The sequence below is a fragment of the Artemia franciscana genome, chromosome 20, assembly GCF_032884065.1.
Source record: "Artemia franciscana chromosome 20, ASM3288406v1, whole genome shotgun sequence".
In the NCBI taxonomy this organism is placed as follows: Eukaryota; Metazoa; Arthropoda; class Branchiopoda; order Anostraca; family Artemiidae; genus Artemia; species Artemia franciscana.
In genome coordinates this window covers 10,939,990-10,954,946 of record NC_088882.1, presented here as the reverse complement: position 1 = coordinate 10,954,946, position 14,957 = coordinate 10,939,990, and the positions used below count along the sequence as shown (strand labels likewise).

The 14,957-nt window shown below is 35.3% G+C and overlaps 1 protein-coding gene across 1 annotated transcript in view; it reads right to left on the bottom strand.

Moving 5' to 3' along the window:
* Nucleotides 1-12,997, bottom strand: part of LOC136039750 (lysine-specific demethylase 2A-like) — a gene marked incomplete in the record, with an annotated part of 107,872 nt that extends 94,875 nt beyond the window's left edge. The window contains 2 exon segments of the mRNA XM_065723599.1: nucleotides 8,969-9,122; nucleotides 12,918-12,997. Of these exon segments, the coding sequence (XP_065579671.1) occupies nucleotides 8,969-9,122; nucleotides 12,918-12,950 (187 nt within the window).
* Nucleotides 12,998-14,957: the final 1,960 nt, after the last annotated feature.

Here is a 14,957-nt window from a genome sequence, read left to right as displayed (position 1 = left end):
AGTCTCTTTCTTTTCAGCTTCAAGGTTTTCTTTTTCCAATTCATCCTTGCTAAGTCCATAGCTAGCTATAGCTGATCTGGCTAAACACACCAACTTCTTTGTGATCAGCACGAGCTCGGGTTTGTTCTCAAAGTTGCGCAGAGCATCAGCAGCAAAAGCATTAGCGTTTAGGGTCCACTCCCCAGAGCGAGCTTGCATGCTAGTCATCAACTGAGCTGAATGACAAAATCCTCGCTCCCCGTCTGCACTTCCATGGCAGAACGAAAGAGCTACTCTAACTGCTCGACCCGAGGCCTGATGTTTCACATCCCAGCCTGGTGTCTTCAGTGCTAGGATCTTTTTCAAACAGCCATCGATCCGTGTACTGTTCATGGGTGGATACACAGGGTCCAGTTGTAATAATAACCGAGAAGAACATAAGAGAATATGAGGGGAGCAACTCAAAATTCAGCACATGAATCAATGACTCTTATCGTTGAAACATTCTAATGAATTCAGTGAAGGTACTTGCAGAACTCACAACAAATTCAATTTCGCCTTTCATTATTGGTTTTCTTAGCCAACTGACAATTTTCTGATGCTTCGAATTTGAAATGAAGTGCTTTACCCTCCTTTTCTTTGGCACAAATTCTAGAAAATGTTCAATCAGAGCAGGCTATTGCTCGATCAAGCGGTTTGCAGCTTCTTCTATGGTAAGCGACTTAGTGGAAATGTACTTTACGAGCTTGTGTCGCGGAGCCCTAACTTTTAGCTGACACTGACTAAAATCGTCACAAGGAGCAGAACATCCGCTGAAGAAATGGTAAACAGCAATTACCATATCAGAAGAAGCCTCCCCGAGTTCCTTAAGTCCTTTTTGGAACACATTATGCACTACGTGGATATTGCAAGTACCGATATTTAACAGGACCTTTTGACAACTTTTTCTTTTCCAAGTCAAAAATCGAACAAAATTTCTTATTGACAGCTGGACCATCAATGGCAAGCATCAACAGTCTGTCATTTGGGAGTCCTTCATCTTCTATACACTGGAGGAGCTTCTTGCTCAGATCCTCACTAGTAGCATGTCCCAGATGATATGTTCTAAGATGCCGAGTAATAACTAGTTTTTGCTCCTTCGACCAGTACCAAACCTTTGTTTGGAGCTCTTTCACTCCAGCAGTGTTTGTGATATCATCATATTCTAGTAAAAAGTCAGGCATCTGGATGTCTTCGACCAAAATTTCCCAAAAATAACGATAAATTGCCTCTGTCAACAAGTACGTCATTTTTTGGCCTTTGACGAGAAATCTTCGGGGTACAGAGCCCAGGAACAAAGTTCAAAAGACATCGGTAACGCCATCAAAAGATTATGTAAGTAGAGAACTGGCTATGGTCTTCAATACCCGTGTTATTTCAACCTTTGAAGCTCCATCTCTCTCGCAGAACATCTTAAGCCTCTTCTCCTTCATCTTAAGCTTTCATCTCCTTCTTCTTCTTCATCTTAAGTACAGCATTTCCAACTTGTGACTTTCTTGGTTGAAGTTGATCCAGTGAGTATGAGTTGACACAGGTTTAGCACAGTAAACGCGTTCACCTTTTGTTCGATTTTGGTGGCATGTTGAAGAAGAGCTTGAAACCCTTTTTGGTAGCTGAGTGTCCTTTTGCATATTTTATAGTAAAATGAACTGTCACCATCACTACTCTTGACATACCACTCTTACACTAAGCGATCAGTCCCGTCTTCCCTACCAAACCAGTTTGCCAAAAAATTCGTCTTATCCATCACTCAAAATGACAAGAAAAAAGATGAGGTATTAGAATGGATTTAGAAAGCCTTCTTCAACTCATATATCAACTCAACTCTTATCAACTCATATATTTGTGCAAACAAGTACAAGCCCATAAATCCATTGAAGGACGCTTGATCCTTCTTACATTTTAGCGTCCCCTAAATTTATGGGTCTTAATTTGTACCCTCTACAGGCAACACCCAAACACAAAAAGGGAAGCAAATACTGGAAACATAACTTAAAAATCTCGGCCAAAGTCTGCATCTTCTAAGCAGCCAATTTGGGTGGATGCTCAGTGAACGGAGGTCGACGAGCAGCTATGAGAGGATTATTTATCAGGAGTGAACTTATCTTTTAAGAAAGCTTGAATGTCCGTTAGTTCACTAAATTGCTGAAAAAAGCTCAAAACATGAGCAAAAAATTGACTTTATGTACGAATTCCTTGAAAAAGTGACTGCAGCCGAGCCCTCCATACCCCAATTCACACTAGGGTATGTGAATTCTTGTTTCCAATATATTCTTATTTCTATCTATTTTAAGCCATTTTTACATGTCTATGTTGAGCCTCTATATTTTATGACAGCCTATGAATTCTTATTTCCTTTTCATTCCACTGACAGATCCAGGGAAGGGGGGGAACACCACTAAAATTTTCCCGGCACACTCTTATCTTGTTCTTTTTACTCTTTTTTTAGAATAAATTTGCAAATTTGATCAATTATTGGAACCTTTGTCACATTCCCCCCCCCAAGATTTTGCTCATTGGCGCCCTTGTCACATTGAACCTCCCCCAAGATTTTACTCTAGATCCACCCATGGTTCATTTAATCAACTTTTATTAAATTTGATTTATGCTCCATATCTAGGTTACTGGTCTTTGCTAAGTCAACTCATTTCCATGTATTCTGCACCAGTCTATGTGTTCTTATTTCCGGCTAATTTCTTATTCAATCGATTTTTGTTAATCATACTTTATTGCTTTATCTGTGTTCTGTATTTAGTCTCTGTCTACACAGTGTAGTCTTACTCCCTCTTGATTCTAAATTCAATTTTCAGGCGAGTTCTTTCTCTGAAATACGAATATTTTCAGTAATCATTGCGCTTTTTATACAATAATAGTATTTTATATCATATCACATATTATAGAGTATTTTTTTATACTCTATTTTTACTTATAATGTTTTACGAACGTTTTCATTAGTAAAAGATATACGTAACTTACGAATTAGCTTACGTAACAAACTTATATATTCATATGTTTTTATTACGTATATGAGAGGGTTCGCTCACTCGTCAATACCTCGCTCTTTACACTAAAGCTTAAATTTTACCCCGTATATGAAAGGGGCTGTTCCCTCCTCAACACCCCACTTTTTACGCTAAAGTTTGACTCTTTCTCTCAACTCTACTTTTTAAAACAGTAAAAACTTTAGCGTAAAGAGCAGGGCGTTGAACAGGGAAAAGCCCCTTTCATATACGGGGTAATTTCTGCTCGTTTTAAGTTTTAATGTCGCTCCTTACATTCAGTTAAAAAAAAACTTGTTTTTTTTTAATTTCTGAACGTTTTTTAGTTAATCTATGTTTTGATTTCGGCTCTCCGCAGATGAATAATTAAAGCGAAATTTGCATAATTATTCATTTGGCTAAATGGCTTTCCCATAGTTTTGATCGAATGATTTTGAAAAAAGGAGGGGGGAGGAGGCCCAATCGCTCCAATTCCTCAAATTTTTGGGTACTTAAAAAGGCAACTAGAACTTTTAATTTTTTTACGAACGTTTTCATTAGTAAAAGATATACGTGACTTACGATTTAGCTTACGTAACGAAATTCTATATTCGTATGTTTTTATTAGGTATATGAGAGGGTTCGCCCAATCGTCAATACTTCGCTCTTTACACTAAAGCTTTAAATTTTACCCCGTATATGAAAGGGGCTGTTCCCTCCTCAACGCCCCGCTTTTTACGCTAAAGTTTGACTCTTTCTCTCAACTCTACTTTTTAAAACAGTAAAAACTTTAGCGTAAAGAACAGGGCGTTGAAGAGGGAACAGCCCTTTCATATATGGGGTAATTTCTGCTCGTTTTAAGTTTTAATGTCGCTCCTTACTTTCGGTTAAAAAAAACTTGTTTTTTTTAATTTAATTTCTGAACGTTTTAGTTAATCCATGTTTCGATTTCGGCTCTTCGCAGATGAATAATTAAAGCGAAATTTGCATATTCATTTATTTGGCTAAATGGCTTTCCCATAGTTTTGATCGTATGATTTTGAGAAAAAGGAGGGGGAAGGAGGCCCAGTTGCTCCAGTTTCTCCAATTTTTTGGGTACTTAAAAAGGCAACTAGAACTTTTAATTTTTTACGAACGTTTTCATTAGTAAAAGATATACGTAACTTACGAATTAGCTTACATAACAAACTTCTATATTCGTATGTTTTTATTACGTATATGTGAGGGTTTGCCCACTCGTCAATACGTCGCTCTTTACACTAAAGCTTAAATTTTTTCCCCTGAATCACGAAGGCCGTAGAATAAATAGTTGAAATTACTAAAAATACTTTAGCGTAAAGAGTGAGGTATTAGGAGGAGGTGAACCCCTTATACGCGTAATATTTTCTGTTCGTTTTTAAGTTTTAATGCTACTCCTTACTTTCAGTTGAAAAAACTTTTTCATATTTATTTTTTCATTATATTTTTAAATAATGCTAGAAAATGCTGTGCCCCCTTCATGGAAATCTTCTTCCCCCATGACAAATTCCTCCGTGGAAAGTTTCCCCCACATAACTCCCTCTTCCTAACCCCTCCTTTCAACCAAAAAATCCCCCTGAAGACGTCTGTACACTTCCCAACAACCATTACTATATGCAAACACTGGTCAAAGTTTGTAACTTGCAGCCCCTCCCATGGGGACTGTGGGGGAGTAAGTCGTCCCCAAAGACATAGTTACAATGTTTTTCAGCTATGCTGAATAAAATGGCTATCTCAGAATTTTGATCCGACGACTTTGGGAAAAAATAAGCGTGGGAGGGGGCCTAGGTGCCCTCCAATTTTTTTGGTCACTTAAAAAGGGCACTAGAACGTTTCATTTCCGTTCGAACGAGCCCTCTCGCAAAAAACTAGGACCACTGGGTCGATACGATCACCCCTGGGAAAAAAAAACAACAAACAAATAAACATGCATCCGTGATTTGTCTTCTGGCAAAAAATACAAAATTCCACGTTTTTGTAGATAGGAGCTTGGAGCTTCTACAGTAGGGCTCTCTGCTACGATGAATCTGATGGTCTGATTTTCGTTAAGATTCTATGACTTTTAGGGGGTGCTTCCCCCTATTTTTTAAAATAGAGCAAATTTTCTCAGGCTTGTAACTTTTGATTGGTATGAGTAAACTTGATGAAACTTATATATTTCAGCATTAAAATGCGATTCTTTTGATGTAACTATTGGTACCAAAATTCCGTTTTTTAGAGTTTTGGTTACTATTGAGCCGGGTCGCTCCTTACTACAGTTTGTTACCACGAACTGTTTGATTGTGTATGGCTATACCTATTTGATTGTATGGATGAGTAGGGTTAAGGCCTCATTCAAGTACTGATATATACTAATTACTAAAGTAGGAAAACAGTCTTCCTTTTCTCCTTCAGTCTTTTTTTTTATTATGAAAATTTTTATTATGAAAAAATAGTATTTTTTGTCTTTATTTCTTATTCCGGTTTCCCTTGGAGTTGATGTCTCTGGATTGAGTTGGATATTTAATTGAGTTGGTGAAATCATGTGCTACCCCCTGCCTAGCTTTTCATTTTTTGGAGATTATTAAGGTGGGCGACTCAATTTTCGGTTTTTGTTTATATTTTTTTTTGTTGTTGGTATTTTTTTCTCCCCTGTTCTTTCCCGGCCATGGAGCCTTATGGGGGAGATTGTCTTGAAGTATTTTTTTTGTTTATGGATTTTAATGTTAAATAAAGAACTCAGAACCAGACATAACCAAGTGGAAACTGAAAGGGAACATTAGAGCTCTCTCTCCCGCACTCTCTCTCTCTCTCTGTCTCTCTCTCTCTCTCTATTTCATTTTTATGGTTTATGAATTAATGTCTTAACAAACATTATAATAATTTTAAAATATGAGTAATTATTGCGTGGTAATAATTGTAATAAATCCATAATCACTAAATCCGATGGATGGAATTTCATGAGGTCATAAGAATCAAATGATTGTTATTTCAATGTAAAGAATCCACGATTGGTAAAACTGGAAAAGCAGGGAAAGTTTCTGGTGGGTTCTATCCCTCAGAATCAGGCAATAAAAGTTCTCTAAATGCACCAGATCCAGTCAGGATTTAAAATAAGAGCTTTGAGACACGATATCCTTCTAAATATCAAATTTCATTGAGATCCGATCACCCGTCAACTATAATATAATTAGAAGTTAAGTATGATAAGCATTTATTATTATGGGTCAAATCCTCCAAATAAAAAACAAAAAAATAAAGGAATCAATGTTAAAAATAAGTTACAAACAGTCGGTAATATAAGTTTCAATCTTCAGTAATGAAGTTGTGTAATGAAGTTTTGAAAATGATCAAAAATGTTTTTTTTTGGGTAAACGAGAATACTGATAATAATTCAATGCAAAAATTTCCTGAGGAAAACCACCTCTCTCCTTTGGCACGAGCAAAATAATATAAAAAATGAAAATTCCAAGGAAAAAACAGACTTATGTCTGGCATATATATTAGCTTTTTTAACGACAGGTTTGACTACGGTGCGGCTCGGACATCAGAGTTCCAGATTCTTTTAAAACTTCGATGGGCGGCGAACTTCAGAAAAAGCCTGACAATTATTAGCTACTCGACCTTCGGCAATACTAAAAATCTAAGGCAACTTAAAAAACCTCGTGTATAGTTGATTGTAGCGAACCTTTATGTTCTGCATACTTCTACTTGAAGAGTTCGTTGCTAGACCTTGGGTGGAAAAACTATAATAATGAATTTGAAAAAGAAAAACGCCTTTGACTGCATTAATGAACTAACAAACGTAAACAAAGCCCACAATCTTCATAAATTTGAATGTATTTGATCTATAATTCATGACATATGTTGCCAGGCGGTTTGGTCGTTAAAGAGTCGCTGGAGCATTTCTTGGCAAAAAAGTAGGCCAGACTGGTAACCAAGCCCATGTGTCGCCTCATGATTGTTCTAACAGATCTGTATGATTTTATCGTTCCATGATGGGTTTGTAAGACTTTTGTTTTGTTTAGAATGCGAATGAGATCACATTGTTGATCATTATTAAAGAGCTCAAAGCCACATTCCAAGAGGAATCATTAGGCACTCCTAATGCCTTCGAGGTTTTGTTTAATACCTTTCAAATCGCGGAAGTCAATGCTATAGGTCGGCAAGGCGTCGGTCCTAACGATATATGGACAATTTAGAGGACATTAGTTTAATAGGCTTTTACCTTCCTACTGTAAAATCATTCAAAAGAAATGACCTTACATACTTACAATCAATTCTAAAGGATTGTATGCTTATTTATGTATTTGTGCTGTTGCATTGGTGATTTCTTTTTTCATTATATTATATGTGAAATGGACATTATGCTAATTATTGATAACAACAGTTGGTAAAAACCTTTGCCCCCCCCCCCTTCAAAAAAGCATTTTGGCTAGTAATGATCCTGATATTCACTGAAACTTTTCTACTAGATGAACCAAATGGCTGTTTAAAAACTATAAAAATAAGGACCAAAGGAGCCTGGCAGAACAAACACTACTTGATCATGGTTGCAGTTGTAGCTGCAACCTATTAAAGAACAAACCATGGCCCATAGCAACCAAAAATTAAAAACAGCACTAGAAAAAATTACCATTTGTAGCTGATTCAAGAATGGTGAGTATTATCTTGATTAGTCTTAATAATAAAATGTTATGTCAAAAAACAATTTATGGGTATTTTGAAAAATAGCCAGAAACCCCTAAAAAATGGAGTCGGGTCGAAATGAAAAGTACACCATTGGAATTACCATTGCCCAGAACCATCTACAGGAAATTTACAGTCCCCTGGTTGGAACAACAAAGAAAATCACTTTTTTTGTGAACTGATGCATCCTATTTATTTCCTTTTTTCTCCACTGCTACCAGAGCACTGGAATATCAGAGTTGTTTCAAAGTCTCATTTGAGAGAAAATTTTATTAATCAGTGCAAAAATTTCGCCAATGCATCCTCTCCTTCCTTAAATCCACCATCTGTCTCTTAAAACTTTATCTATAGCAGTTATTTGTCTAATAAACATTATCACACTACATAATTTACTTCCTTTAAAAGTAAAGCTAATGCGTCCATAACTTTTATATTCAGACTTATCATATTTCTTAATATAGCTTGCTTAATAATGATTTCAAAGGTGACTTTTTGATTTTGCTTTTTTCTTTTTTTTTGGAAGGAGGAGGATTCCCTTATCCCCCTAGATCTGTGCCTGCATTAGTAACAGGTAAACCTCATTGAAAAGAGTTATTACTTTCCAAAATCTTAACTCTTACTCAGTTTTTTCTAATAACCCTGTTTTTCTACATCTGGTTTAATCCCCCTCTCCCCCTCACATCAGACTAGTCAAAAGGACATTCTTTCCTAAAATTCTGAAAGTTTTTTTTTTCCACTTTGTCCTCCCTCCATGGAAAATATCCCTTGATGCCTTCTCTCCACCCAAAGTAATGATTTTAAAGTGTAGACGTGTACACAGCTCTATATAGTCTATATACAATTTAAGTATTTTCTGGTAACACTCCTGAAACATTTACTGGTGAATCAAGTTTTTCCTAAAACTGCAAAAGTTTACAAATAACATATATGTTCCCACATCAAAGAAACAGGCAATATGAACCCCTTAGAAATGGGTAATATGATAGCTATGCCCATTTCTTATAACAGGTTTTATTCATTCGCACAGTGAATTTTGTGCCACTAAGCACTAAGGTTAGAGCAATAAAACAAACTTTATTGTGAACAAAAGAGTGGGTCTGAAAAATTTAAGAAAAAATTTAATTTTTAAAAGATCTTATTTTTTATTTAAGTAAAAATTGTTTTAAATTATTAATGACTTAGCTTTAATTTTATTTTTATATATCTTTTTTCCCTCCTCACCAAAGATAAACTATACTGTGAACATGCAAACATAGCTCTAAATATATATGAATTCAGTAACTCACCATTCCCAGTAACAATTCTGAGACACTGGTCAGTGAATCCAGGTTTAACTAACTTGTCTGCTAGGTCAAAAGCTGTGTGTGTGACTAGCTCTTCTTCAATGTCACTTTCTGATATTCCATCTTCATAGCTTGGCCTGAAAATCTTCCTCTTTTTCTGTAAAATGACAAAGAAATTATTGAAACAAATACTAGTCCTTCAAACTTTTTAAGTAACAAAGAATTATAATTAAACATTAGCACCACAAAAAAATCAGCAGAGTAAAAACTCTTATGATGAAGATTTTTTTTTTCAGTGAAGTAAAGAGCATATTACAAATTAAAGCAAGAAGAAAATAGCTTGTTTGAAAATTAAAAGATGAAATATTAGCCTATATGAATATTTGACCTTAGCTTGGTAATACGGGACACAGAGATCAAATCACGCTACAGGAATACACTGCAGGGCTGACGCAGGGAACTTAGTAGTCAAGAAGCGTCGTTAATTCTTAAATAATAATAATAATAGCCTATATGAATAGAGAAATGACCATAAACAAACAAAAACACACAAAGGTTAAACCTAAAAAGAACAGAAATTATTAGCCAATAAATGAAGACAAACAAAAAACTGAATAGCAAATTCAAACTTAAAATACCAAAAACATCAAAATGAAAACCTTGCTTTCCCCCTGGCTTCATCTTAGTTCAATTCATACATAAAAATTGGGATTTTCTATGATTTTTCTTTAGGTTGTTATATAATTATTAGGATTTTTTGTCATGTGAACTTTCTCATTTGTTGCCACACATAATTGTGCAGAGAAAAATTTTCCTATTTACACAACAAGCCCAACTGAACAGTTGTAATTCCCATTTTTTCTGCATCTGATTGTTGAGCATTACAACCATCAATTGCTCAATAGCAAACTATTGAGCAAATATTGGCTAGTGGGATTATGTAGTAAAAGTGACATTTTCAGAATCAGAAGAAGTCAACCAAATGGATAAATATTACAGAATAGGATAGCCTAATTGGTCTAAATAAGAAGATGTTCTTTTAGTTAAGTCAATTAACTAGTAATTTTAAGTGTTTAGTTCTAAATAACTTTAACAGCATACACATAAATGCAAAGCTTAGATTTATGGCAGCACTTGTCTTTAGCAACAGCAATCTTGAAAGTTATAGTTTCTTGAGGTCTATAATGATACACCTTTTTACTCATGCACTGCTGATTTTTCATACATTCCTTCTTTTCAAACATGATCCTCACTAAGCATTAGACTAAATAGCTGCTAATGGATGTCTTTTTCATCAAAAAATAGAGTTACCAGGTTTTCCAAGTTTTTCCTATAGTTGTGTTAGTTTCCACTTAACCAATTTAAAGAATCATATTTAGTTTTTGGTGTTCTTGTTACTTTAAAAGGAACAAATGTAGGAGGTACCTATTGCATACTTTAACCTGTTTTGGTGTATTAAATCTAGTGGAATATTAATTAGAGAGAAGAGTGCTCCTTTGAATTGAACAGGGGCAGATGGAGGAGGAGCAGGATGGAGAGAGGAGCAGGAGACAGCTATATGGCCTGAAAGTGGTTTGATACTGTGATGATTTATCAGTAGTATTACTTGTTTATAGATATTGTAACACAGTATATCTGTGATAATTCAAAAGGCAGTATTTTACCAAGGACAAATTTTACAGGAGACCGGAAAGAAGAAGAAAAATTCAAATTCTGTTTTTGTTTTCTTTGTACCATAATAAACAAGCAGATTTTTACAAAAAGAAAGTTTGTATTAAATACACATTAAAACAACTATGGATATTCAAAGCTCAAATTTTTAGCTGTTTCACTGGGTGAAACAAGACAATATAGCACATTAAAAAATCTTACTACTTTATGATCTAATTAAGAGAGAAGACAGCAGATGAAACCAACCAATAAGACTTGCTTTGTTTGATGAGGGGAAGTATAAACATTTATTTTCTGAAAACACCACATGAAACATTTTGAATTAACATAAACAAATGGCCAGGAGACTGCATCTGACTTAAAGGATTTAAAATCAAGCAGCTTTAAAGCAAAAATTTAAACTTGTATTTTTAATATGGTGTTGTATTCAAGGCTATGCTTAAGACAAGCTATTTTTTCTTTTTCTAACAGCATGAATGATCATGATGAGTTTCTTTTTCAAAATCTGAGTAATTTCTTGTTATGCTCATAGCATAGGGTGGCATAAATTGGTAAATACATTTATATAAATATACATATATATTTCAGTTTCTCTGAATGAACTGACAATCTTGAGCTTTTGATGTAACATCATGTCTCACTGCAATGGGTTTCAAGGGCAAAAACGAAAGGAAACTTATTATAATCACATTCAGCTATGAAGTTGACCCAAGATTTCCTAATTCCTTTTCAAATGAAATTCCTCTCAAAGTTAGTCAAATCTACTGATTTGATAAAATTCCCCCTGGTGCAAAATAGAGAAAAAAACAATCTTGTAGCCATGATAAAAAAGTTAATGTTTTAAATTAGCAGACCTGTAGTTCTATCTCATCAGCTTTGATAATGGTAAAATTCTTGTTTGGCTACTTTTTGCTATCTTGAAAAAGGGTTAGGTTACAAAAATGAAACTTCCAGGGATTGGTCTGCAGATTAAAGTAGGCTATGTCTAAGAAGGTATTTTGAAGTACATACCTCCACTCCTTTTCCCTCTAGAGGGCAGTAACTTTTGACTATGTTTATAAATCTTACTGTTATAAAAATAAAACCTAGCAAAATAGATCTTCTAATTAAACAAAGCACAAGAAAACTGTTTTCAGCTTCACAACTTTGCTTAATTCTAATTTGTGAGGTTTCAAATGTCTGCATATAAACTTCCTAAATTTAGAAGAAGAAAAAAACCAATGGTATGGCTTAAAATTCTACTCAAATAACAGGAATTGCATTTTCAAAACTAAAACCAGAAAAAAAGAAACTAATAGCCTAACTGAAAGTTAAGGTAAAATGTAGATTTGTCATTATTTCAATAGGTTTAAGAGGGTTTTACCTGTCAAGTAGGCAAATTTTCAAGGCTTAAAAACCAAAAGAGGGTTAACATAGAAGCTTGGCAATATCTTCCTAGAGTATATTTATGGCCTTGGATTCATTAGTAAAAGTTTCATTTTCCTAACCTGACCCCCTTCCAAGATAGCAAAAAGTAATTATTCTAAAACTTTACTCATATAGGCTACTATAGGCTACAATTTCTTTCTATATTTTTCAGCTTTTGTAACAAGGACAAAAACCACATTCAGTAACACCACTTCCTCACCTTCATTCTACATGGTTTCATATCATATGACATTGACAGGTATTCCTTAAAAGAACACAACTCAAAAATATTGTCTGATTGTCATCAAACTTTGGCTCTGGTAAAATTCTAGTTAGCCTAATTGACTTCTTGCTAGCTCGGAAAGTGTTTAGGTTAGGAAAATGAAACTTTTAGGGATGAATCTACAGACTAAAATATGTCCTGGGAAGGTATTTTGAAGCAACTACCCCTACTCCTTCTCTCTCTAGAGGGCCCTGACCTTTGATGACCTTTCAAAAAGGCAGAGAAAAAGCAACTGGTAACTGAAAATTAAGGTAAAATGTTGTTTTTACAAAATTTCCATAGGCATAGACATGTCATGTAGGCAAATTTCAGGGCCCTCTAGAGGGAGGAGGAGGAGTGGAGTTGGTTACTTTAAAATACCTTCCCGGGACATACTTTAGCCTGTAGACCCATACAAGATGGCAAGAAGTCAATTAACTAGAATTCTACCTTGGCCCTTATCCTAGATGAACATATCAACAGTATGACCATCCCTTAGGTGAGACCACAGAATGAGTGACTCAGTCACAAAAATTGCCTGGAAATTTGCATAATCTAATCCACCTTTACTCAAAAGATATGAGGTTGGCTGGAAGTAAGTAAAAGGCTCACTCTCTCAGAGACCACGTCATTTTTCCCGTTCATTGTCTTGCGAAGTTTACCACGTGACAGTAATTTCAATTCTTGTTTAATTTTTCGCCATCTATTTTTCAAATAATTTTGTCTTCTAACCTTGAATCCCTACACGCGACGTTTTGCAGAAAATTCATGGCACCGATAACCAACTCCATAATCCTAAAATTTATATGGCTCTTCCCTATAGTTCAGAGGTTTTTTATATACTTTTTCCATTAGTAACTTTTTGCTGGTTCCCCGAAAAATCTACATGAGTGCCTAATCAGCCCAAATCCTTAACGATTCCTTAAATAGGTAATGCCTAGGAATATTGTTTTCGGAAATTAACTTTTTAGTTATATATTCAGCTATTTCCACTGAATATAAGTTAGTTCTAGACCCCCCCCCATCATCCTATGTTCCATTAGCATACTGAGATGAATTTTCGAATGCATAAGCTAAGCATAATATTTTGCTAATTCGCAATGCTGAGACAAGGTGAAAGATATGTGTTTTTGACTCTTTGCACTTCAAATTTTAAAGACATGGCAAATACATTTTCTTGTCAGAAACAAGAAGGAAATAGTGTGAACAAGAGTGAGAGACAACAGCACTTCCTCCTCTTGTAATAAAATATATGATGGTTTCTTTTACAATCCCCAACTTTCCTCAAATAAATCATATGTTCTTCACTATTTTGATGCATCTGATATCCTCAAGACAGCTTCTGTGCAACACTTGGCCTTTCTTTGAAAGTGGTTGCGTTCTTTTCCCATCATACAGCTGCAGTTTGCAGTATGGAACCGTCACCTAACTATCATCGTTAAGTAATAGAATAGTATTTCCTTTTCACTCTCACTACTTATATAATCAACTTTGCTGTGAAAAAGGTGAAATTTCCGAAGTTTCAATGCGTAGGAATGAATCCTACCTCTTCGAGTTCACGTTATAACTGGAACAGGTCGCTCTTTGCTCACACAGTTTCAAGCCACAAGCTGTTTAATATCAATCAAGTCCTTACCTTTTTTATGTTCAACAAGAGCTAAAGAAGGGAAAGAGCAATGCAAACAAAGCTTAGGCATTTTTCCCTCGATTTGTCCTACGCCTTCTTTAATTTTCCTAATTCATCCATATATATATATATATATATATATATATATATATATATATATATTGTAGCACCGTGTGCAGAACGTCTAGGAGGTGCAAGGATATTGCCAGCTTCTGGATTAGGATTTTTACACACTTTTGTTCATTTTTAGGATAAAACATGATACAATCTTTCTTTTTTGGATAATTTCAGGGTACGAACAGGTCGGTTCGTTTCAAATAATAGGCTCTGTCCTATTTATATAGGATTTCCCCAGCCAAAATATAGGATTCGGAAGTCTTCGGGATCAGATCGGTGGTAGATGGCATGGGATGCCTGGTCACATAAATTCGTCATTTCCCGAGTTTTTGCATTTTTTGCAGAAACTCAATTGACTGATCTGCATTTTTTTGCAGCCAATGATTGACTGATACAGGTAAAATACCTGGAATCACTCTTGCTGCTTCTTCGGCATCGATATGAGTTCAGTTTTTCTCTCTGAAAGAGACTGCTCCATTCTCGAAGATTTTACCATCTTCTCTCTTTCACTTGTTCAGGACTTCACAGCTTCTTCGTGCAAAGAAACAGCTAGGGCAATGTTTAAGGAACTCTTGGGTCCGGCAGCCTTCTTCTTTCTATTGGTCACTTCTTGAAGTAGAGTATCTTCTACTGTTCTCTTTTCTCTGATGCTACAAGTTTTTCTTTTCGCTTTTCAGGTCTTCTATTTCTTTCTTTTTGTCGTGGACCTCCTGCAACTTCCACTTGTTGTCCTCTTCAAAAGTTCCTTTCTCCTTCTCGGATAGCTCTTCTTTTTTCTTTCCATGCAGATATTGTTGATACCGAGACCGTGCAGAAGGTGCAAGATTCAATAGTTCTGATCGTTAGCCAGCGGCTTAGGACATGCTATATGAAAGCTTTCTCTGGCACTCTTACTTTCTTTTGGCACT